Consider the following 23,247-nt stretch of genomic DNA (forward strand, 5'->3'; position numbering starts at 1 on the left):
GTGGGTAGTCCTGGGGACTACCGGAAACTGTTTCCGCATGGTCCGCATAGTTCTAAAAATAACTTTTTTGGGATTAAGATATCCCAAAGGCGTGACTGGGAGTGTCCCTCTCTGTCCTATTATGGCTCTTGCCAAGGCAAACTGCATTTGTTTTCCGGAGCAGACATAGAGTTTCATTTTTGTACTCAATGATCGTCAATGATACTCGGGAGCCTCTGTTCAACTTTACAGCGATGCTTTCTCCTAGCCCCAGCTCTTTTGAAGTTACGTGCAGCCCAGCAAAAGTACTGCAACATTACATCGGTAAAACAACTGATTTGACGATTTTCAAGAAGATATTTGTCTGTAAAATGGAGCTGCCGTTAGCGGGAAAACGTAGAAGCATTCGTATCAAAACTAAAAGTAAGACTTCTCGCTTCTCAGCGAACCAATGCCCTTCAAACTTAATTGGTTAACTGTTTTACTAGTATCTTTAGTTTGTAAATCATAGAAATTTCAGAATGTCAACTTTCCTCAAGTTATAGAGCATCAAAATCCCGACTTTTACCATACATTTATTGTAAATTTTGCCGTGTTTGCCCTCAAAGATGGCGACAGAAACCGTGAAAAGGTCTATTAAGATAACGATCAAGACAAGCAAACTAGCTGAAATAGCTTCGAAGAACATAATTTCGAATAATTTAAATCAGTTCATGTTTAAACCTACCAAACGTGCTCGCGTAGCTTCACCACACTTCCCCACTGACTGGAATCGACGCAGCATCGAAACTTATTTTTTTGAATAAAGTCATCGCCTTTGGCACCTTCGTGGTAGAAAAAGGATACACACGCGATAGTTTTAGTTTCCATTTTGCAATTTAGACAATTTACACGAACGCATTCACAGATCTTATCAGGTCACTTTGCAACTATTGCTATTACCACCGGGTTGCTTGACGTCATTTCCGTCACGCTGTCTATACTAGAATACATGTATATGCGTCGGGTCACGAGAAAGCCTCTTCCGGAAACCTCGGAAGTGGAACGTTAGCCGGCAAAACACCAGCACATTGACCAAGGCCGACCGAAAATTGATGATCCGATCCACAATCCGAACTTCTAGACTGACAGAATCCGAAAACCGGGCCAAAACTTTCAGCTGACCCGCGATCCACGGTATTTTTCAAATCCGCGAATCCGCTCTATTTATCGCCGTAATCCACAATCCGTGAGCTTTTTAAGGCCAAATCCGCCGATCTGCGGACCTATTCACCCCCCTCAAGGAGGAGAGCACACCATGCACCCTGCGCCTAAGTCCGCCCCTGTATGTCAAACAAACTTTATCAAAGTATGTGTAGTTTTATTTCTGATCGCTTTGCATGTTTTTGCATTGTTACACTAGCCAAATAATACAATCTCATGCACTTTGCTTTAAAGCATTAACAGCCGTTCAAACCAAACAAACAAAACCTGATTTTTAGTTGATTTTTTTCATCTGGACAGGAACGCTATGCGAATCTGCAGGTCTCATATTTGGGCTCGCCAGTGCCCCCAGGACGTTTACAAAATTAAAATTATGAAGCCCGCTGCGTTGGCAAACTCTACGAAACTTGGGGATTCGCTTGATTCTATATAATGATTATCTGCACGGCCTCGTCATCCTGGCAATTAAAATTGCTCACACCCCTTTCTCACTCTTGACGGTGACTACAGGAAAGAATATACACTATCCTCAACCGGGCAGTAACAGGCAATAGAGATGAGACTCGTCTTTGCCTTAAGATGGCTCGCTTGGATTTTTCACGGGCCTTTCCCCCATTTTGAGCATTAATTACGTCGCCATTAACAAAGGCTGGACCACCGCAGATGTTTAGATACAGAAAATTGGCCATGATAACTGTTACATTGACATCGGAGTAGCTATAGCAAAAAAGTACGTCATGACTTAATAAAGTATTGCTTCCAGCCGCATTTCTTGGCACTGTGAGGTTTTTACAAAGGAGCCACTGTAGTTCCTCCAATAGCTACCTCGCTGTTTGTGAAATAAGAAAAAAAATCTGTAAGGTATTATTCAACTATCAACTAGGTGAATAGTGGTGGATATATATATATACACAGACGCGAAGAGTCGAGGTATATACTGTAGCGCTGTTCACCGATCCTGAGGGGGATAGTTTTAATATTTACCAAATCAGTTGGATAAAAATGAAAAAAGTAAACTTTTGTAAATTAAAAATGTCACTTAGTAGGAACTTTGTTTACAACAAACAAGTCGGGATTTTAAATTCTTTACGCAGTAGAACAATTAGGTCACTATTTTCGAGGTAATTTTCGCTTAAATATGTAATCTAATTAACTTCAAAAGGAAGAAAAAAGCGGCTAGACAAATACGAAATCATACTGATTTGGGAGGCGAAACATGGAAACGAGGCCGAGCGCAGCGGAGCGAGAAAGCCAATAAACATGTCAATGCTCATAATAATTTGCGTTTGCTTAGATTTGTTTCTTAGGAATTCATCTTTTAAGGTAGTTCACCTACATTTGGCAAAGAAAATGGGTTGGAATAATCGCGAAAAAGATTGAAAGAACGCGAGTTCATATCGTTTTTTTTTTTAAATGCGACGTTTTTACCGCTACCGCCGTAGTGGTATCTTAAACGTAAGGTGTGGCGGGAAAAATTACTTCGATGGTCTACTTCCGGTCACAATACTGGAAGCTCCCGTAGTTGTTGCTTAAAGTCTCTCTTATCTCGGTGTTCCACAAAGGTCGGCTACAACTTCTAGAGATTATCCTGGAAACAGGCAGGTTTCTTCATGCGGTCCGACATCTTTACACTTGTCTAACAAACAGCTAAAACTTATTGTCGATTTGCCCCGTCCCCAACCCATGGGACAAGACAACTTCCAACAAATCCCCACCTCCGGGCCCAAGGGGTTTGACTAATCCCGGGGGTTGACGGGAGACATGAAAAAAGTTAAAATTCAACCACACATAAATCGTACTTAACAAGCGCTTGTCAATTCCACGGGGATCAATCGTATCTAGAAACTGAAAGCTAGATTATTCATTCACCTTAAATTGTTGCATGAAGCTGTAGCAGAGATTGTTGGCTGAAATGATAAGAAAGAAAAATAAATCGATTTATCAATTGGTTTCGGATTCATCATTGTTTTGCCTTAATCATCGCAACATATTCGCTAAATTTGCCTCCTCCATCTTCATCACCCTTTGGTACTTTATTGGTTTGTGCTTATTATCATGCAATACGGACGGATACACAGAAACAAGCAACCGATTTAGTTTTGTAGGATTTTCATTCAAATAAAAGTGGACACCCCTTTAGTGTTCCAAGCACATCTTTATTTTAACTACTCGCCGCAAAAATTAAGCAAAATTTGCTTCCTTACTTTTCCCACTAAATCAACTACAAATATGTCATTATTTCATCATTCCTTTTGCATAAAGACCCCTTTTCACCATAGATAAACCGTGTTACTCTGAAAGTTCCTCTTATTTCTTAGGTTAGCAATTGAAATGTTTATTAATACGTTATTCACTACGCAAAATCTCGTTAATCAGCTTGGATCCTGACATTTAATGCTCTACACCCACTTGTACAGGGCGCTGTTAGTGTTATATTTCTGGTTCCAGTAGTTTGCCACTGCCAGATAAGTATGACCTTTGTACTCAAACGACGTCAAATCATGCGCTCCATGCGTTGGAATCTCTTGGTACTTGATGAACTGCGCTCCAAAGGCCTGGTACACAACCGACTTAACGCTTTTTCCCTGACCGTCACCATTGTGATTAGCTAAACCCAGGTACGTTCGACCACTGATCACAAATGGAAACCATGCAATACCTCCTCGACCAGGAATGGACTGGAACAGGACGAACGTGTTTCCATTCCACTTATAAATGAAGGAGTCGCTGTTGTATTTACTTCCAGAATAAAAGTTGGCAAAAGCGAGGAAAGTGTGACCGTTGATGTTAAAGGACCTCACGTCTCGGGCACCATATGTCTGAAGAGACTGCAGTTTGACAAAGTGTCCCCCAGTCCACTTGAACACAGTAGACTGAACAGAATGCTTGCGTTGGGAGTTGTAATAATTTGCAAAAGCAATAAAAGTGTTATTGTTTATGACAAACGCCGTACATCCATGAACACCTTCAGTTGGTATTTCCTGAAACTTAATAAATTTGTTGCTGCTCCATTTGTAGACTACTGATTTCGTTGAATAGGTACTTCCATCATAGTTGTTTGCAAAAACGAGATAAGTTTCGCCACTTATCTTGAAATAGGTGAGGTGGGTTGCTCCGTAAGTAGATATTTTCTGAAAGTCGACAAACAGCTTTCCATTCCATTGGAAGATTGTGGAGTCCAACTGATATGTTCCATCGTAGATATAAGAAACAGCAATGAAATGTATACCAGCGATTGAAAAGTGCTCAAGGCAACTGGCTCCTCTAGTCTGTAGGGTCTGGTATAAGGAAAATTTTCCTGTCAACTCGTCCATCTTGTAGATCATGGAGCTTGTCTTGTGTTTCTTAATGTCACCATAGACGTCGGCAAAAGCAAGAAACAGACTTCCATCAATAGTGAAATGTTCCACGTACACTGCTCCTTGGGTTGGAAGATCTTGAACTTTCTCAAAGAAGTGGAAACCAGAGGAGCAATCTTCATCAAATCAGAAACACAAAGTAAGAATATAGTAAATTCATTTCTTGTTACAACTGATAACAACAAAACAACAAAATTTACCCCAAGATGAGGCCCAGTTTTAGTGACGCTGTTTTACAAACTTGTTTCGTCCTGCCGAATCTTTCTTTTCTGACAAAGGATCTTCCGCTGTCAATACTAAAAGCTAATTCTAGAAATATCCCATCGATCCCATTATTTTTACTAAGAATCTAGACATTTACAAACTTAACAAATAATTACAGAACTTTGCCTCAAACTTTTTTGTACCACTAGAAGTTTCCTTAATCTCGTTTGGGAGATTGTTATTATTAACTTCGCCACTGCTTCTAGCGTTTTTGTCGTGAATCTTCGAACGCTGAATAAATCAATTTTTGATAGCTGGGTATTTGGTCGTGAATATATTTATGAACCATTACTATATATAGCTAGATCATTTAAAAGCTGTCTACCACTCACGCCAAGCCACTTCAGAACGAATATTTAAAAAATAGTGAGTATATTAGTGAGCGCTACTAGTGAGAATATTAATAAAATAGTCGGTGATCTGGTCGTATTTCTTTAAACCTGAAACAAGGACTACTAGGGGTACCTTCCGGCAAGTGCCAACGAGGCGAATTCGTTTATCTTTTGTGGAATGTGCCTACTCCTCAGATCTTCGCGATTTGTTACGTAATTCTAGAGGTTTAATTAAAATGGATTCCGCTATAGAAAAGGATGGTACTCGACTTTGAAACAACAACTTTGGCACATTCTAGACTTTCACTTTTATTAACCAATTATCATAAAAATTCCAGTCGAATTTCTTCTAGTGGCCACCTTCTTCTGTCCCGGCGGACAACCAGTAAATCCACTTTCGTTTTAACCCTTTAAACCCTAAGATCAAAATTTGAATTCTCATTTGTTGCCGCTATTCATTTCCTACAGAAGTAGTGGGGAGAAGTTGATAAAATATCAATCAAATTCATCTTGTGTGATCATGTCCGTAATTCTCATGAATGACCACTCTGTTTTACAAAGCATTAATATAACAAGGAGAAATTTGATGCTGATCACTCTTAGGGCTTAAAGGGTTAACCTCTCTAAAACGGCAATTTAAAAGCGAGTGAAGCACGAACTGATATATTCCTGTATCTTCTTCCCTTTTGCTTAGTTAACTTTATTTTTTGTTGTTTTTGTTTAATTAACCTATATCGATTAACCTACGTATATTACGCTATAAGCCTTTAAAAAACTACAAATTTTCTACCCTTTTCCAAAAGAAAGTACTGGTCTCAAATGGCACCCATTATAAGGCTTCCCTATAAAGGCCACTCGAAGCTGACTCGCCTTTCTACAATGGTCTCTTATCTCCGTAACCAAGATGGCCTTTGTAGAATGGTTCGACGGTATAATTTGATTCACCATATAAGATCACTCGTTTCCATCTTTCAAACAGACCTTTTCCTCTCACTTACATTTAAATGAAATTTCTTAGTCTCTAAAAAAAAGGTAAAAGTGGCGTTGCCCGGTGCCACAATAAATAATTCACATGTTCTTACCGGCTGAACAGCAAGTTGATGCAGTAGACGATAAGCTCTAAAATGCATAAAGGAAAAAAAGGGAAACGAAACATTCTATTATTTGCGCGTAACTGAGTGTGGCCGGGTTTTCTGAAGTCTTAATCGAGTTCTAACCGGGTTATGCAAATCAAGAAAGAACGATAGATGTTCTGAACCAGGTTAGGTTTTTTTAAAGCACCTCGTGAGATAGTTAAACGCAGGTTAACTTTATCAATCAGTCATTTTCTTTTATCTTATTCTTTAAATCTTTAATTTCCACCTTATCTTTTCTTAACTTCGGTAAGTAAAATCATAAATGAGCTAAGTTGTTAGTCCCACTAAGGCAAGGAACGGTTTTACTGTCCTCAACGAAAATCAAGGATACACAAAGATTTGTGCTCTTTCTCATCAAATTCTGGTAAACCATATTAGGTTCCATATGAGTTTTTCCAGATTTTGGAAAACAAATAACTGTCAAGTGTGATAACGTGCAACAAATTAAAAGGTAAAAAATGCCCATATTCGGCTTCACGTTCGGAAGCCAAATCTGAATTTCTAATAGGAGATATCAAATTCAAAATCACAACATCTATTTTTTGCTAGCTATCAATAACTTTATTACTTTTTAAGAGGAAAAACCCTCAAAAAGTAAAGTTTCCCGGAAAATCTTAAGCCGAGAAAAGATTATATATTTAGTATGGGCAGAACAAGTTAAAGCATTATTGCATGAAGTATAAGACCGGCGCCAGACCTTAGCATCACATGCTCCTGGGATTCCTTTCTCTCCTCGTGATCCTTTGTCTCCATGAGGTCCCTTCTCACCCAGATGGAAAGTGGTAAAAGTTAGCAAATTAATTAAATAGGAAAATGCAATTATGTGAAACAATGTTCACTGTTTGTTTTTCTCGTATGCCCCCTTTTAGGTAATTCCAGTAAATTAATATAGCCCATGAAACAAGTCAGTTTTTGATCTGATTCACACATGGATATCTGTGCAAAGCTTAGGTGGTCGATGGTCTGTCTTTTTACTTAAAATATTTCATTTTCAGTATTGGCTGTACTGGTTTTGCTAAACAAGCCAAATGAACTGAACCGTGATAAAATTTGTTATTATTTTTTGAGAATAAATTAACAAAAGAAGACAAAAACGTAACTGAATGTGGAAAAGGTAAAAATAAACACACATATGAACGATCTATGTCAAGTGCTGGTTCCCCCAACTGCCAGTCTTACCCTTTATTTTTTCTTAAAATCAAACTCGTCAGTGTTATTGGATAGTTTCCAAAATCAACTGGAAACACCAATAATCATTGTTGTTCACTTTATGGCTGAGCAATATAACACTCACTGTGTGAGAAATTTAAAACGAATTAAGTGGTAGAATAACATGATTGACTGTCCCTGTCCTGCGTCCCTGTGGCACCCTTTAAAAGGAAAATCACTGAAAACAGTCGGTCGTAGCAAGGATTATATTAATCAGTTTAAGCAATTAACTAACTGTACCTCAGTGATATTTCATTATGCTAGTTTCACTTTGCAAGTTGAAAGCAAACTCGGCTATAATGACTGTAATTATTTCAAAGAAACTCAGGCCGCTTAGTACCACATCAATAAGTGTTTCAGTCTATAGCTGTTCAAAATGTTTTATCCATGATTAAAAGGATTGGCAGGTTCAGATAACCAAGGCTAACATTACAATGGGGGAGGGAGGACAGTTTTGCCGGCTCCAATGATTGAAGGGTTGCATGGAGAAACCGAGGGTTTAGAAAAAGAAGCTAGGATTCCACTCTGTATTTTAAATTTAGAGGCAGCTTGGCACCCAGTCTATAGAGGTTCTTCAGCTGGTATTCCCTTAAAGCTGTTTAAACAAATTTTCTGGTCACTATCCAGCCAAAAAGAAAGAAAACTGCCCAAAATCTTGAGTTCAAGTTGAGCACTGTGTTGGCTTCGCCTCTGCCCGTTTAATTGACTTGTTATGAATTTATTCTTTACCTGTTTTGTTTTCTCCTTTGCTCAGCATTTACGGGAAGTGGAATCATTTTTGTGGGAAAGGTTTCTGCGAAGTCCCAAGAATCTTAAATTATTTCAAAGGAATACAAGCAGAAACTGTGGAACAAGATTTTCATTGGAGGTTTCTGTTAGCTTAACATATGGTTGGTTTTTCCATTTTTCTCTGGCTTGTTTGACTGAATGCCGCTAATTTGGATATGGTTTCAAAGTTCTTGTCCCCCCTGCAAAGTGTTAAGCTAATAGTGAAGCACAAATTATTTACTGTACCTTAATACCAGCTTTCCCATCTTGTCCAGGCATCCCTACCTCACCCTTTTCACCCTAAACGAAAAAAGCCACACAAACAAAAAACACACCTTCTTCCACTCCTCATGGAACTACGACACTCTCATCAAGCTCATCATCGGTTAAGCGGTATGCTTTTACATCGAATTCGCTTGAGCCATTTCATCAGCAACTTTATTTGTCTTCTCGATGTAAAAGCATTCCACTTGGATATTTCTGATTTTTCAAAATACAAGAAAGCAACAGACTACATCTTTGGAGACAGAATAAGTGATGGAATTTATTACAGAGCTCGATTTTCATGTTTTGCCTTCCTAGAAAAATGGGCCAGTCACAACAAGGCATGATGTAATTGTCACAAGGGGGGATCGGGGTTAAAAGGCCATTGGGCTTTTGTGTGATGTGAAGAATTATGCAGGTCTCAGAGGATGTTATCCACCTCGGCCTCCAGCTTCGGTGGATAACATCCTCCTTGATCTGCATAATTCTTCACATCCGCCTCAGTCTGACATTCAATAACTGCTAAATATACAGTATATGTGTGTACAAAATACTGCAGACAATGAAATGAAAGTTGTGACTCGGACCATCTACCTAAGGGGAAAAAACTTATAATAACATTAAGTTAAAAATTACCAACCTTAGCTCCACTTGCTCCGTCACGTCCATCTCGTCCATCACGGCCATCTCTTCCTGTGTTAATTTAATACACAATAATCAAATATATCATTCTGTCATCAAATTTGATGCCCATTTATAGCTACTTAAGGGAGTGAGTGACACTTTCTTGTCCAAAAGCAACATAAGGAGGCCAGAGAAAGCAAAGGAAAACTCCATCAGTCTAGGGGGTGATTAAAAAAAAAACTCTTTATTCCAAAAAAAATGTTGGCTTCTACACATGCCCAAACTTTGACAGCCATTGCATAGCACTGCTGTAATATGTTATAGCACTGTACTGGAACAAAACTAAGAGCATTGTTTTTGACTTGTGAACAACATTTTGGGTGGTTTTGCTTCTTAATGGCCAGATAGTGTCCAGAAAACAGCCCAGCCTCTAGTGGCAGTTGTCAGCAAAATTTCCAGGAGTGAATAAGTTAATGTCGTTTTATAGTATAGGAAACTTCTAATTTCTCCCATCGGTTCCCTCTTCAAGTAATAAAAAAATACAGCAACCTACTTAAACAAAGCTGAACTAAAAAATCTCTGCACTATCTTGCAGTTAGAGTTCTTATATTTAAAGCATCCTTTTTAAGCTTTCTCCAGTTTGTTCAGCAAAAAACTTAACAATTTTTCTGCACCCCACCCACCCGCCTCCCCCCCCTCCCCCGCCTCCATACCTATCCCACCTTGACAACAATAAAAATTGTTAAATATTATTAATTACTGGTGGTTATTACAGCTGCCCTCCTTAAATGAGTATCAAATATTAAGGTCTGGTCACTTGAAATAATATATAGTTTTAGTGAAGGCCACAAGCGAAGCTCAATCAGAGGGATCTTTTAAGAATTTTTTTTCTCAAGTAATTCAGCATTTGCCATAAACAGAAAGCAAACTGGATTACAATGTACTAAATTCTACCTCAAAAAATGGATCCCACGATCAACTGAAAACCAATAACTAGTCAGTGGATAATGTTAACAAAATATGTCACTTTAATGAGTTGTATACCTGAGCCCATGATATAGTCATGTGACACACTGGTCAACACATACTCTTTTTTGACAGCTGTCAACTGTCAAGTTTAACACAGATAGTGTGTGCCTTGGGCTCCTAGTTAGTAAGGGTTATCTGCTAACATGAAGGGGTACATGGATGTACGGACAATTTTGTCACTACCAAAATTTTTTGGATGCATAGATAACCAAATTTTCTCACCCATGGTGCTTTGGGCACCCAAATGAAAGCTCCAGGGACCCCTATTATTGCATGTTACAGCTAGGTTACAAATTTAAAAGCCTTTTGATATGAGCACAGCAACGTTTCATTTTTTTTTTAGATTTTTCTCTTGCAAATTACCTTCTTTACAGCAATTGACTTGTGACACAACTGCACAATTCTTCAGTTTTTCTGTGGATCCATTCACTTAGATGAAACAAAAATTAACATCTCTATGAAATATATTAGGCCTGAACACTCACGCAAGGTACAAAAAATAATACTTAAACAACAATAACGCAAGAACTCTCTGATATGCTAAATAATATTATTAAATCATTCAATCTGCAGATTTATCTATATGTGTCTGGCCCACTTGTTTAAAGGCTCAGTAGTGCTAACGTGGGGTAAATTTTGATAATGTTTCTTTTTCTTTTGTTGAAAAGCATTTTCCGACAATTTTCTCTTCTCTTTCGTTCAGGGCATCAAATCATCAAATTGCAGACTTGAAATTGATGGGATGTATTTTTACTTGCCATGATTTGTGATTGTAAAAAATCAAAAGCTATGAACTGTGGTCAGTATGCCAGTCATGATAGTTGTGAAACAAAGAAATTTTTTTTCCATTATCCATGATATATGACCTTAAAATGTTTTTTGTTTTTTGTTTTTTGTGAACAATGAATTACTCGTCAAAGACCTACAAAGTCTACAGTCTCTGGGTGCCCCTAATAGTTTCTTAACATGGTCATATCTCCAATGAATACATCATACTTACAGAAAGTTTTTTACCTTCTTCAAACAAAAAGATGCCAATAGAGAAAAGAAAACATAATTTGTAATTGACACTTGGCATGAAATAAGAAAAAAAGAAAACCCACCATTTTTGTTTCACTTTTTTATATGTTAATTATACAGTGAAGTGTGAATCAAATGGAAATATTGATTAATTAACGTGATTCATTATTTTTCCTATTTAATGGCCATGAATTGGACGAAAGATCTCCCCTTATAACCCATCTTAAATTGAATTTGCTTTTTAAACTGTCATATCTGAAAAATTATTCAAATTTCACACTAACACGTGGACTATCTTAACCCAGCTTTGAACAAACCGGCCCTGTATTAATTTTACTCTCAGTCTGCAGTCTGCATTTTATCCTCAGTCTATATATTTTATCAGGGGCATGCTCTGCCTGTATGTATGGTACACGCGTGCATACCTGAAAAAGTCATACATAAAAGATATAATAATGAATAAATAATAAAAAATAAAAAGTTAATTCTGAAAGGAAAGCAAAATATCTAAAGATAATTATGTCAAGAGCACAGTTTGCCTCAATTCATTCAACTCTGGTTGTTATTAATAATTATTCTTTGAAATATATATTTTTTTCTAAAACAATGAACTTTTTTCCCTCTCCACCCAAATTTCAGTTTCCACAGAAACAAAGTAATTCATTAACGGACCGAATCTTGAATAATATATATGGTCATGAAAAAATATATATCTAGTGAAAAGATGGCAGGCGTTTTAGCTAAAAACGTGTTCGGATTCCTAACCATTTACACAGATCGATAGATCCTGGAAGCAACAATAGTAAGGTCAACAAACAATTATCAGTTGTAAAAAGATTTAAGCACCTTATCAGCAATCATATCAAGTGGAGGTTATATGATGCCGTTAATTTACCTGCTTTTAATTAATGTAGTAATGTTTGGCACTTTTGTGGCAAGCGTAGTAAAGACAATTCGGAACAACTCAATAAGCAGGCTTTAAGGATGTTTCTGATCAGTTATCTTGACAATGAAACTTTACTTAAAATAGTAGTGTCTGTGAATCTTGAATCTTCTCGTGTTCAGAACATTCTAGTCACTTAGTGTACAAGACTCTTTATGGAATTGCTCCATCTCAGATCACTACTGAAAGAATGAACAACAGTGTACAACCTCAGAGGTACCCTAAAATTGAATCTACCACAATTTACAACAACCTCCTATGGATTACAATCGTTAAGACATGCTGCTCCTCAAGTATCGAAAAAATCACTGCCTGATAACATAAGAACTTCTGAATCTCTCATTACTTTTAAGTGTGCTATTCATAATATTACTGTGTAGATATTTTTTCTTAAAATGAAACTAATAATATGTGCATGCATAGCAATTTTATACTTTCATACTTATCTATTTTATTGCATTTCGTAAATATTATTATACGCAGAGATACTAGCTCTCTCAAGCTATTCTAAATCCGAGTTCAAATAAAGTTATATGTATGTGTAACTATGTAACGAAGAAGGCAACGGTGACGGCGATGGCAATGAGCTCAATAAGTAAATGAAAAACAACAAATTGTACACGGCCAGCATGCTTTTCTTTACAACCTGTAGGAACACAACCGTAAATTTCCTTCTGCGACAATGTTTAGAGCTGAAGAAGTAAACACAGGGACAAATGAGTCCGAATTTGGGTGTGGTCCCCAAGACTCTGTAGGGAAGTTCACCTATATTTGCCAATTTAAGAGAGTTGACGGAAATAAACGCAAAAAAGTTTTTTAAAAAAACGCACATACATTTTGATAGCTAGGGACATTTTCGTTGCCCTTGCCGTCGTCATTGCTAAGGCACCCTATAGTCATGAAAGTGACAGTTCCATTTCGGTTTTACTGCAACTCATATGATCAAATGCGGAAAGGTACCGGTATCCAAATAAATTGGAGAAATTGTATACACTACAAAACATTGCAAATTTACAAGGCTTCGGATTCACTTTAGATTTCTGATTCAAAATCTATAGAGACTTGACCAAATCAGCACCTTTTCAATTTGGATTCATGCGCTGCATCTGCTTAAAAATGACAAAACAAACCCACTAACAAAATTATCCAGATTCCATAGCCTTATTGCATGATAGATGATTGACCTGAATCAGTCAATGGACCCAAACATGCGACAAAGTATTTAATAAGTTGCTTATGTCATTTTATACGCAGAAAAACTCTTAGGCTTACAACGTAACCAAATCTTTAATCAAGGGAGTTTTTTTGAGGGGGGCAGGGAGGTGGGGTGGTGGGCAAAGCGATTTGGAGAATAGTGTGTACCTCTGAAAAAATCCTGGCTAGCCCCTGTTTACCCCTGGTCCGCAGTCTTCGTTTTACTACAGAAGTAGAACATGTTCATTTTTCAGCGACGCGATAGTGTACTTTTTTTTTAATTTTAAAAGGCAAAGGTGATATTAGATTTTGTACCGAACACAAACAAGAAGCAAATTCTCTCGTTCAACTATTATATATAAGTTCCAAGTATCATTGTACACAAGTTTTACATGTAATACGTCAAAGGAACCTTAAAGCAACACATGACTACCAATAAATTTGTAATGATAGTGACCAACTAGTAAAACTCACCTTTCTTTTTACTGCACTACGACATTTAGGCAGATTTAGGGCGACATTTTGAAATTGCAATAGGGTCCAATAGTGATTTATCGACAACCGAGCGAACAAAGCAAAAAATTAAGGCGCTCGTATGGTAGGCTATTATGGAGAAGCAAAGCTGAACCACGTAAATAATTTTGAAAAAATCTAATCCCATACACCATACGCAATTCAAACCTTTTTGCAAAAACTCCCAGTGCTAGGAAAATTATTCGAAAGGCGTTACTTTCACTCTGATAGCAGACTGGTACCAAGCGGTCAGGGTCCTCCAGTGACTTCCGGTGACTGCCTCCTGTCAATTTCCGGCCTATTTGCGGAAGTTGCAAGCGGTTTTTTGTGTAGTCACGTAATAATGAAGGGCTTTGCAGATCACAGATCGTCGAGCCCGCGTATGAAAATGAAAACCGCGGAGGAATTTAAAATAGAGGGGTGGGTGAAGTGCGTTCGCCAAATCACTTGCTCGCTGTGGACAGGCTTGGAAGTTGCGTGCATGCTGCTTTTAACTTTGTTATTTTGATTCGGAAACTAAAATTGTACATGTTTTTTGCTACATTATGTCCTCTCCACCAATTTCATGAACAAAAATGAATTGCAAGATATAGCAAACTAAGGTGGATATGAAGAAAGGACTAATATCTACTGATTCACAAGGCGGGCTAATAAAAACATCATGATAGCTTTCACTGCATAACACAAGAGTAAAGAGGTCTCAGTTGAAAAGTAGAGTAAACCCTAGAAGAAGCAGTTGTGAAGTTTAGGAAATCGCATTCGATGTTAAACTTCTATTCTCGGGAACAGTCAGAATAGTTGACTGCTCCGAAAGTACAATATTGAAATCTGTCGCTTTGACGTTACCTGATGTGAAGAATTGTTCTGCGAAGTTCCAAAGGAAACGGCCAAGAAAATGGCCAAAGTCATCAAGAAGAACAGACGAAACATTTTCAGCCTTTCTTAGTAAAAGTGAACTGACCGTAGCGTCATCAAATTGTTCAATGTATGAATCATAAAACTTAGAGTTCCGGGTGTTGAGTCCTCTCATGAATACAAAACGTGAAAATATACGAAGTGGAAGACCCGGCTTTCAGTGATGATGTTTGCTTTCTTGACAGATAAGACAGAAAGTGATCCGGAGTGATCTGTAGTGATTACGTAGTACGATCAGCTTTGCAGAATTCAATTGTCTACCGTGCCCTCCCCACTTTTTCCACAGATCACACTAACCCTTTCTTACCACGGCTCCCCACCATAACCCCTCCACCCCCTAAACTCCCTCTGATACAAGCTTTACCATCTAAGAATCCCAACCAATCCAAACTATCATCTATTCGGTGCACATCCAAAAAAGCTCAATAAATGGGTGCTCTGACTGAAAACAGGAGGGGTTAACTTCCCTGTTAACTGTATGTGGGAATGAAGCGGTGAGTTAGTTGATAAGAGGAGACAGCATGTTATGCCGCTAACTGAGACTGATGAAGAAAAATGGCTACTAACGGCTGTAAAATTCATCAAAGCTAATGTTTTAATAACTCGCGTTTCGTCAAAATGAATAGAATTAATTTCGCTGTTATAACTTTTTTCATTTGCATCTTAAAACGCAAAGCTATATGTTTCTCACGGGAACATATGAAGATGAAGACATGAAAAAAGGGCCATTATTCTCGAGAAAGTTTTCATTTAGCAAAATTCTCCTTGGTAGTGTCAGTTTGAAAACTTGACAAGTTTTTTTTAGCTTGACGGAGAAGAACTTGCAATTGTCAAATTTCCCACTGTATGGGAGCTTGAAATCCATGAAAACTTGACAACAACGAGAAGCGATATACTTCACAAGAACAACTGACGAGAAGTTATTTTTGATTTGCATCGTTCCCAGTAATCTCCACCCCTGGGCCCAAGGGGCTGGACTTTTTCCGAAAGTTACTAAGGGAGATGGTAACAGTTTAAACTGAACCATTCAGAATAAGTTTAACAAGCCTTCGTTTATTAAAATAGGCCAAAAGCTCGAAGCCATATGTTTAAATCGAAACCTAATGTATAGCTGGGCGCAAGTACCCAAACTAGTCGTTTTTGTTTTGTAAACAGGTAGTTTTATTTTCTTATTTTCAGAAAACTGTTTAAACCTTGTGGTTGAGTATAAATCAGGGGGACCCAGCGACTGTTTTCTGCAAAATATCTGTATTGTCTTGAGTTTTCTATTATATGAGGACGGCAAACAATTTCTAGATAATTGTTCTATTCATGTAAAATTTTCGAAGCTTATCTAATAAATTCCTACGATTTCCTGAAGTTTAATTTTCACACATTTCACTCCCCAGTTTAGACTAATTTTCTTAGAAAAAAGAAAACGCACTCTTTTTGGACTCAAAAATGTATTGGAAAGAAGAATCAGAAAAATTCTCACTTTCTTAATATGTTAAATTGCATAATTATAAAATTTTCGGGAAAATAATACTGAATCCCTCGTAATTTCGGAAAGATTCAAGCTCCTCTAGGATGACCTAACAGATACAAATTTCATAGCGCCGCTTAGAATGCATTTCTAGCAAGAGAGGATAAAGGGGACAGAGAAGGCATCCCCCATACACACCCTATTCCATAGGTAATTCGTCTCGAGTTATTTTTAGAATCGGGATAAAGTTACCTCGCGCGCTGCGTGGATGTTTCGTGGAGGTTTTGCTTGACTAAACGCCGTGCAAAACATGTCGGGCAAAGGGCAATGATAGCGTAAAGAGATCGAGAGCATTCCTGAATATTGAAGCGAAATGAGTCGGTGCTCACCTGGAAAAAGGGAATCGCTGGACTCTTTGACAACCCGTGAAATCAGTTTAACTCAAAGTTGTCGTAACCTCAGTGCTTTAATAAAATGAAAAATTTCGCCGGTCTATTGAAACCGGTCGTTTGTACAAGAAAGCAAGTAGAACGCCAAGTGTTATTTTTGTTGAATAATAAAAGACTAATAAAAGATTAAATATCAGACCAGACGGTCAAGCTACACAGCTACACTGTCAAGTACATGTTTCTGAATTTTTCTACCCAGCAGAATTCAATCGGGCGAAGAAACTGATGTTGGAAGACAGCGCTTTAATCACTCTTCACTTTCACTCTCCCGGTTTTCAGAACTAAACAAGGCGCTTGACACAAATGAATACAACTGATGAAGGGTTTTCATTGTCCTTCCACAAGAACTACAAACTCGGTCTGACTTATCCTCGGCACGCAATATTCTCTTTGCGAGAATTACATCAAACGAGCCCGTCTGCATTGAGGGCTGAAACAAGTTCTCGGTACCAATCTGATCCCCCTGAGAACCAAATTTGGCACACAGACGAAGCGGGTGCCAGCTTGGCCTGTTATCAATCAACTTTGATTTCCGGAACGTCATTTTTCAGCCAATGGTATTTCCCTTCGTCTGGGCGAAGTACAAATGAAAATTTGTAAGGGATGGTTGCAAGCTCTTTTTTCCTCTGCCCCTCGCGGCTTCGCCGCTCGCTCGCGCGTTCTCGCGAGACCCGTTTCACTCGCCCAAACAGGAGAGCTTGCTCGCAGGCTAGTCGTTGTGCGGCCAGGTAGACCATATGAATTCGGGACGAATACTTTAGTACTTTATATCCCCTAGTACTAAGTAGCGTAACATAAGCACTCGAAAAAAAAATTGAGCAACCTTTGCCTATAAATTTAACCAAATTCACCGTTTCAGGCACAGCTATGAAGCCCTGATCTCCACACATTTTAACATAATTTTACCCACATAATTTTGACGCCGCATAAGAAATAAAACCACTCATCTGTACAGTTTTTTTCCACTTTTAACGCTGTCTTGGCACGCGTTGATTATTTTCAGGATATTTGTTATCGAAACCAGGCTGGATTTTGTTTCCTTTAACGATAAACATCTTTAAAGATTACGGAAATTTGTTGCCGAACGTGACTTTCCCATACTTAACTCTTACACTGGTCAGGTTTAATGTCTGAGTCACAGCAGGGACCAGAAATTTGTGACGTCATTAGTAGAAATTACCGCCCAAAACCGCCCAAATCTGGTTACCAAAATGCTGACGTCAGCAGGAAGGGTGGGTGTGATTTTTGGGGATTACAGGCACCCTACTAGCCTAAAATGCGTTGTGTTGAAATTGTTCCGTCTAAAAATAACGTCGAACCAGTTGAGAAAGTCAATTTCAATTTGTTGTTTCTTAAAACGTTTTGTGCAAAACAGCGCAGGGTCATTTCATTGAGAGACACGCACAGGTCGAATAGCTTCCAGCGGAAACCGATACTTTCACTCCCAGTAAGTTTAATTTTGCTTATAAAAAGAATCTACAAGCGAGGTCTCGTGAGACAATGAATCACACAAAAGAAAGCCATCTATTCAACGAACTATGGAACGTTCAAAGTAAAGAGTTCGTTATAGCTGTGACATTGTTAGGTAAGTGACATATGTACATGCCTTTACTTAAGATATTGTTTGCCTACCTTTTGATAGAAGAGTTAAAATTCTAAAATGTTTTCAATTACGAAGCGTCTGGGTTCACAGGGTACCGGTTTACTTTAGTGTTGGAGTTAGACTGCAAAACAGTCGGTTTTTTGCTCAAAATCAGTAAATAAATCGGTAAAGCGTGGCGTAAGAGGCTTACGCGCGCGAAGCGCGCGAGCCTCACTATTTACGTCTCTCCCCAGTCTCGCTCTCTGTTTTCAGCTTCTTTCCAGACCTTTTGTTTGACTGCTCGCGCGTACTTGAATACGCAAAAATACGGACTGTTTTGCAGTCTATGTTGGAGTTGGCAAATGAAGTTCTTTTTGGCCTCGTTTTTGTCGAAATCTTGTTGACGAAATGAAGTGAGTGATAAACCTGTTTATCAGGATTAAATACATGTGACGGAAGTTCAGCGCCAAGCCTATATATATATGTGAGTTGCTGCCACGTGTGAGTCATTATGCGATTCTAGCGTTGAACTCGATTGTAAGCTTTTCTTGTCTGTGCGAATAATTATGGCGAGCTTTAACTTTGACACGTGGTTACGGCTACTAAACTTACAGAAACGAGTGTGGATATCCTCAAGAAGGAGGATCTTGATACCGAGGAAGCCCAACAGCTCCTCACTCCGACGGATTTAGAGAAATTGGGGCTGAGCATAGGGCAGAAACGCGTTCTCGAAGCGGCACTGAAAAAGTTGCGAAAGGATGTCAACGAAAAACCCTCTCCAGGGGATGCTACTGGTGCGAGCGACCCCATCACTACAAAGTCACTAGCGAGCGATGGAGGTTTGGAAGAAATTCTGAAGAAAATTGAAAGTGCAGGCTCGCTGGACGAATCTCTTCTGGCCCTAGGATCGACCGACTGTTCCTCGGCCAAACCACCAGCATTAAACACGTCAACTCTTCCCCGACTAGACAACGACCCGCACGTGTTTCTTGGCCTACAGCAAAAGGGAACAAGCGCTAAACAAGGTGAGAAGCCTCTGTTAATACCAGACTTTGCAAACCTGGGAACTTATGACAATCGCGAAGACGGTCAAGAAATTGGAAATAATTCTAGTGGGGCAAAAATTGTAATTCGCTCAGCGAGGGGAAAACCAAAATTAGAACATGTCACCCTTTCTATGATGGTCGCCGCAAACTCGCGAATTATGCACGAGCTCCTTCGAACAGGAAAACTGTCAGCAACCACTACCGCCATCGCTGATTACCTCGCTTACACAATAAAATTTGCTGAACTCCTCGAGTCCCATACACTCGCCTCGGCTTTGGCGTACGATAACGAGTATCGTAAATTACAGTGCGAATATGGCTTTCGATGGGGGAGCGACTCGCAGCACCTTCATACCAGATTTCTGATTAAAAGCCGTCCTTCGCAGACCCCAGCTGCAACCTCACCCAACGCACAGAGATTTCCCCCACGCCTTAACCGCCAACCACAAACCTCACCCACAGCTCCAATTTGCCGCCAATTTAATTCGTTAACGGGATGCCTTTGGCCAAACTGCCACTTTCAACATGTTTGCTTGATGCCAAATTGCAACCACGGTCATCCACAGCACGAACATCCAACAGCGCCCACAGCGTGACTTCTAATAGACCCACACGCCATGATCACATCCCCACTTAACCGACAGGCCTGGATAGACAACCTCGAAACCGACCGTGACAGGGACTTTATCATTAACGGACTCACAAACGGCTTTGAAATTATTCCTAGCGATAGCGTTTTGAAACCGGCGGAAACTAACAACTACAAATCGGCGACCACAAGCGATGTACGAGACAAAGTAGAAAACCAAATCCGCGAGGAAATTAGCAAAGGCAATTACGTAGTAACACACATGAAGCCGACTATCGTTAGTGCCCTTGGGGCTATCCCAAAACCAGACACTGATAAAATCCGGCTCATACACGATTGCAGCAGACCGCAGTTTTCCAATGTAAACTCCTATGCCACAACGCAACACTTTTCTTATGTAAATGAAGACCTTTAATCTGTAAAAACAACTGAAATACATTTTCCTGTTTTTTTTTTAGGAGGAACAAAATTGAGCGGGACCATATGTTTTGCACAACGAATTAGAGTCACTTTAGCATCATTTGTTATTAAAAAATTATTAGAATGCATACCGTAGTAAAGGGTCGTTGGATGTTCATAAATTAAAAGCAAAAAGTGGAGATAGTTTTTCTCTTTTTAAAAGTAACGAAACCTTAGAAACCTTTTTCAGAAATGTACATCTCAACTTTTACAAAAAAAAGAGCTTTAATTTACAAAGATACTCTCAATTATTTATGCTAAACGTTAATAATCTACTTTAGACACTCGTTAGAAGCTTTTGTGTCACGTCTGATCTTAATTCTGATGATCTTGTTATAATGGGAATGTTCTATTAATACTGCCCTTTGAGGGATATATTTATTAGCGAAATGAAGAAAGGCAAATTTCGAGGATCCAAAATAATTGCGATTTACCAAAGAAATCTTGTCGAGCATAACATATGTACAACAGACTAAAACAAATCTATTTTGGAATGAATTAACCCTATTCAGGCCGGGCATTTATTGGACTCGATCTCCCTTGCTTTCTCGGCTCCGGTTTTGTTCTTCCCTGAGATGAGAGTTTTTTCGCTTGGGGAGCGCAGGGTTATATCCCGAACAGCGGCTGGTAACAGAGTACACGCATTTTTAGACGCAGCGTCCTAACATCAGTAGAACTATCAGTGGGGCCCTTTAAGGCCCTCTTCTTAAATTTTAAAACGGCTCCTCAGGGGAGATGCGGCCACAAGCTTAACACAGAATTGTCGATCATTGTTAACATCTTGGTATAATTGATCGATACCATGACGAAATTTGACATCTTTATGAAGCAATGTTGGCTTATGGCTGAACCCATATACTTCACCATTCTTTCCCCAAAATAGCTACAAAGCGAAAAACATTGTACGTGCTGAAATAGGAACTTGTCGATAAAATCATGAAGTAGTTTAACACATTGATGATCTTAAACAATGGAATTGACGTAATAATGACGTCGTTAATAATTAAAAAGAAACTGGAGCCATCCACCATCAATCATTTTGCATAAAAACCCATCTGAATCGAGGTTATTGTGGTGTAAAATTTTAACTCCTTGGTGTTAAGGTGGCTAGATACAGTTTTTCAGGCCACCGTGCCCTTGTATTAGATAAAGATGAAAATTTGTTATTATCAGGGTTACAATGACATCGGAGTTGTCATAGCAACGAAATGACGCCATCACCTACTTTACTTGCAGCAGTATTTCTCGACACAAAATCGTTCACGGGAGCCTCCTCCTCCGATTCAATAGCCGCCTCTCAATATTCGTGAAGTTTAAGTGGAATCTGTAAGAGCGTTATCGAGATACGGTATTTATGGTTAGAAATAGGGTAAAAAGTGGACGATCTTGATGTTCGGCTGTTATCCGTAGAAAACGAAGCGCTTTTGGCATGCATTTTCACCTCATAGTAGTTTCAATCTTTTTAAAAACGTATGTGAAAGATCATGGAGATAGCTTCAGCCGATTTCTAGAAAGAGGGATTTGATTAATATGTATCAAGGCGCTCTCGTTAGCGGTGTTGTAAATTAGCGAATAATTTTTAAACCGCTCGATAGATTTTTTAAAAAAAATTAAGATTCTTGAGATTAACCGTCCTTTTATATGACCTTTTGTTCACGGGGCTTTAAATTACCGGTTAACCTAGCAATAAATGATACGATAAACTTTGTAAAAATTAACACGAAAACGTGATAATCCTGCCCAAATCATATGTCCAATCACAAATACGCCTTGGGAAATAGCACGTTTCCCTAAAAAAAAAAATAAATGCAAATGCAACATAATGTTTCAACAGGGTTAATCTTGATCATTGGACTTCTTGGCAATGGAATCGTGGTAGCAGTAATCTCAAACTTGCGCCGGCGAGGTCAGAAAACATCTGTTCAGCTTTTTCTCCTTAACTTGGCCGTCTCCGATCTGATGGTGTGTTTGCTGTGCATTCCCCTGACCATCTTCACAAATTTTTACTACCCCAAAGATATGACCAGCAGAGATCATGGTTTCTGCAAGTTAGCGCGATTTATGCAGGTAAAATATTTATTCTAATGTTAAGCTTCGTGCAAACCGACGCAACAACTCCCAACATTGTTTACCCGAAAGTTTGACCGGTCTCCAACTTTGCGCAATTCAACAACTCCAAACAACAAGCCGCGAACAATATGCAACAAGGTGTGCAAACGGACTCAGTATCCAACAATGTTGGGAGTGGTTGGCCAACAATGTTTTGTCTGTTTGGACTGGGCTTTAAGTAGATTCAGGTGGCAATTTCAGAGGACCTAGTTGCATTAATAGGCGTAAAAACAATTTTTTCAGGCCATATAAATTTTTAAAATCTTTCAATGAAGACAGATATACTAAAGCCCCATGCAAACGTACGCAACATACTTGGTCAAGAACTCCTAGCATTGTTTGGATGCATGTTACTTGCTTTTGCACACCCAGTTGCATGTTGATGCGTGTTGTTGGGACTTGTTGCGCAAAGTTTGAAACCGGTCAGACTTGAAGCTACGTGAAAACGGACTCAACATCGTTGGCCAACAACTCCCAACATTGGGAGTTGCTGGCCAACAATGTTGAGTCCGTTTGTGAGGGCTTAAACTTGTTCTCGCGGCAGCAAAAGTAGTCCAAGAGCGCCATGATTTGGGGTTTGTGCGGCTGCTTAATTTAGTGTATGTACTAGGAAGGTGACGACAAAAGGAACTGAGGCCCGAATCGATGGATCGATCGGTGAAAACGTCCCGGATTAATTGCATAATTATGTAGAGAATTTGAAACCAAATTCTTAAAAAAAAAAAATCTTAATGTACTCACACTGCAATATTCAAATTTGACGTGTAAACAATTATTCCAAAGAATCAGGATTCTTTTC

At 38.9% G+C, this 23,247-nt stretch overlaps 1 protein-coding gene across 1 annotated transcript; it reads right to left on the reverse strand.

The window, feature by feature from the left end:
* Positions 1-3,196: 3,196 nt before the first annotated feature.
* LOC140933371 (uncharacterized) lies at positions 3,197-14,921 on the reverse strand. Its single transcript, XM_073382915.1, has 7 exons — positions 14,682-14,921; positions 10,531-10,595; positions 9,155-9,207; positions 8,497-8,550; positions 6,971-7,033; positions 6,220-6,256; positions 3,197-4,657 (listed from the first exon to the last, which is right to left on the reverse strand). The coding sequence occupies exons 1-7, from the start codon at positions 14,765-14,767 to the stop codon at positions 3,582-3,584; spliced, it is 1,434 nt and encodes a 477-aa protein (XP_073239016.1). The 5' UTR covers positions 14,768-14,921; the 3' UTR covers positions 3,197-3,581.
* Positions 14,922-23,247: the final 8,326 nt, after the last annotated feature.

Source organism: Porites lutea, chromosome 4 (genome assembly GCF_958299795.1).
Source record: "Porites lutea chromosome 4, jaPorLute2.1, whole genome shotgun sequence".
Classification (NCBI taxonomy): domain Eukaryota; kingdom Metazoa; phylum Cnidaria; class Anthozoa; order Scleractinia; family Poritidae; genus Porites; species Porites lutea.

What these genes read in the sequence shown, in the direction of transcription:
- LOC140933371 (XM_073382915.1), bottom strand. Translation starts at nt 14,767, where the DNA reads ATGTTTCGTCTGTTCTTCTTGATGACTTTGGCCATTTTCTTGGCCGTT. An exon ending in ATGGGAAAGCTGGTATTAAG is followed by an intron (nt 7,034 to 8,496) that starts GTACAGTAAATA and finishes CTGGGTGAGAAG; the next exon opens with GGACCTCATGGAGACAAAGG. An exon ending in CAGGAGCATGTGATGCTAAG is followed by an intron (nt 6,257 to 6,970) that starts GTCTGGCGCCGG and finishes TATGCATTTTAG; the next exon opens with AGCTTATCGTCTACTGCATC.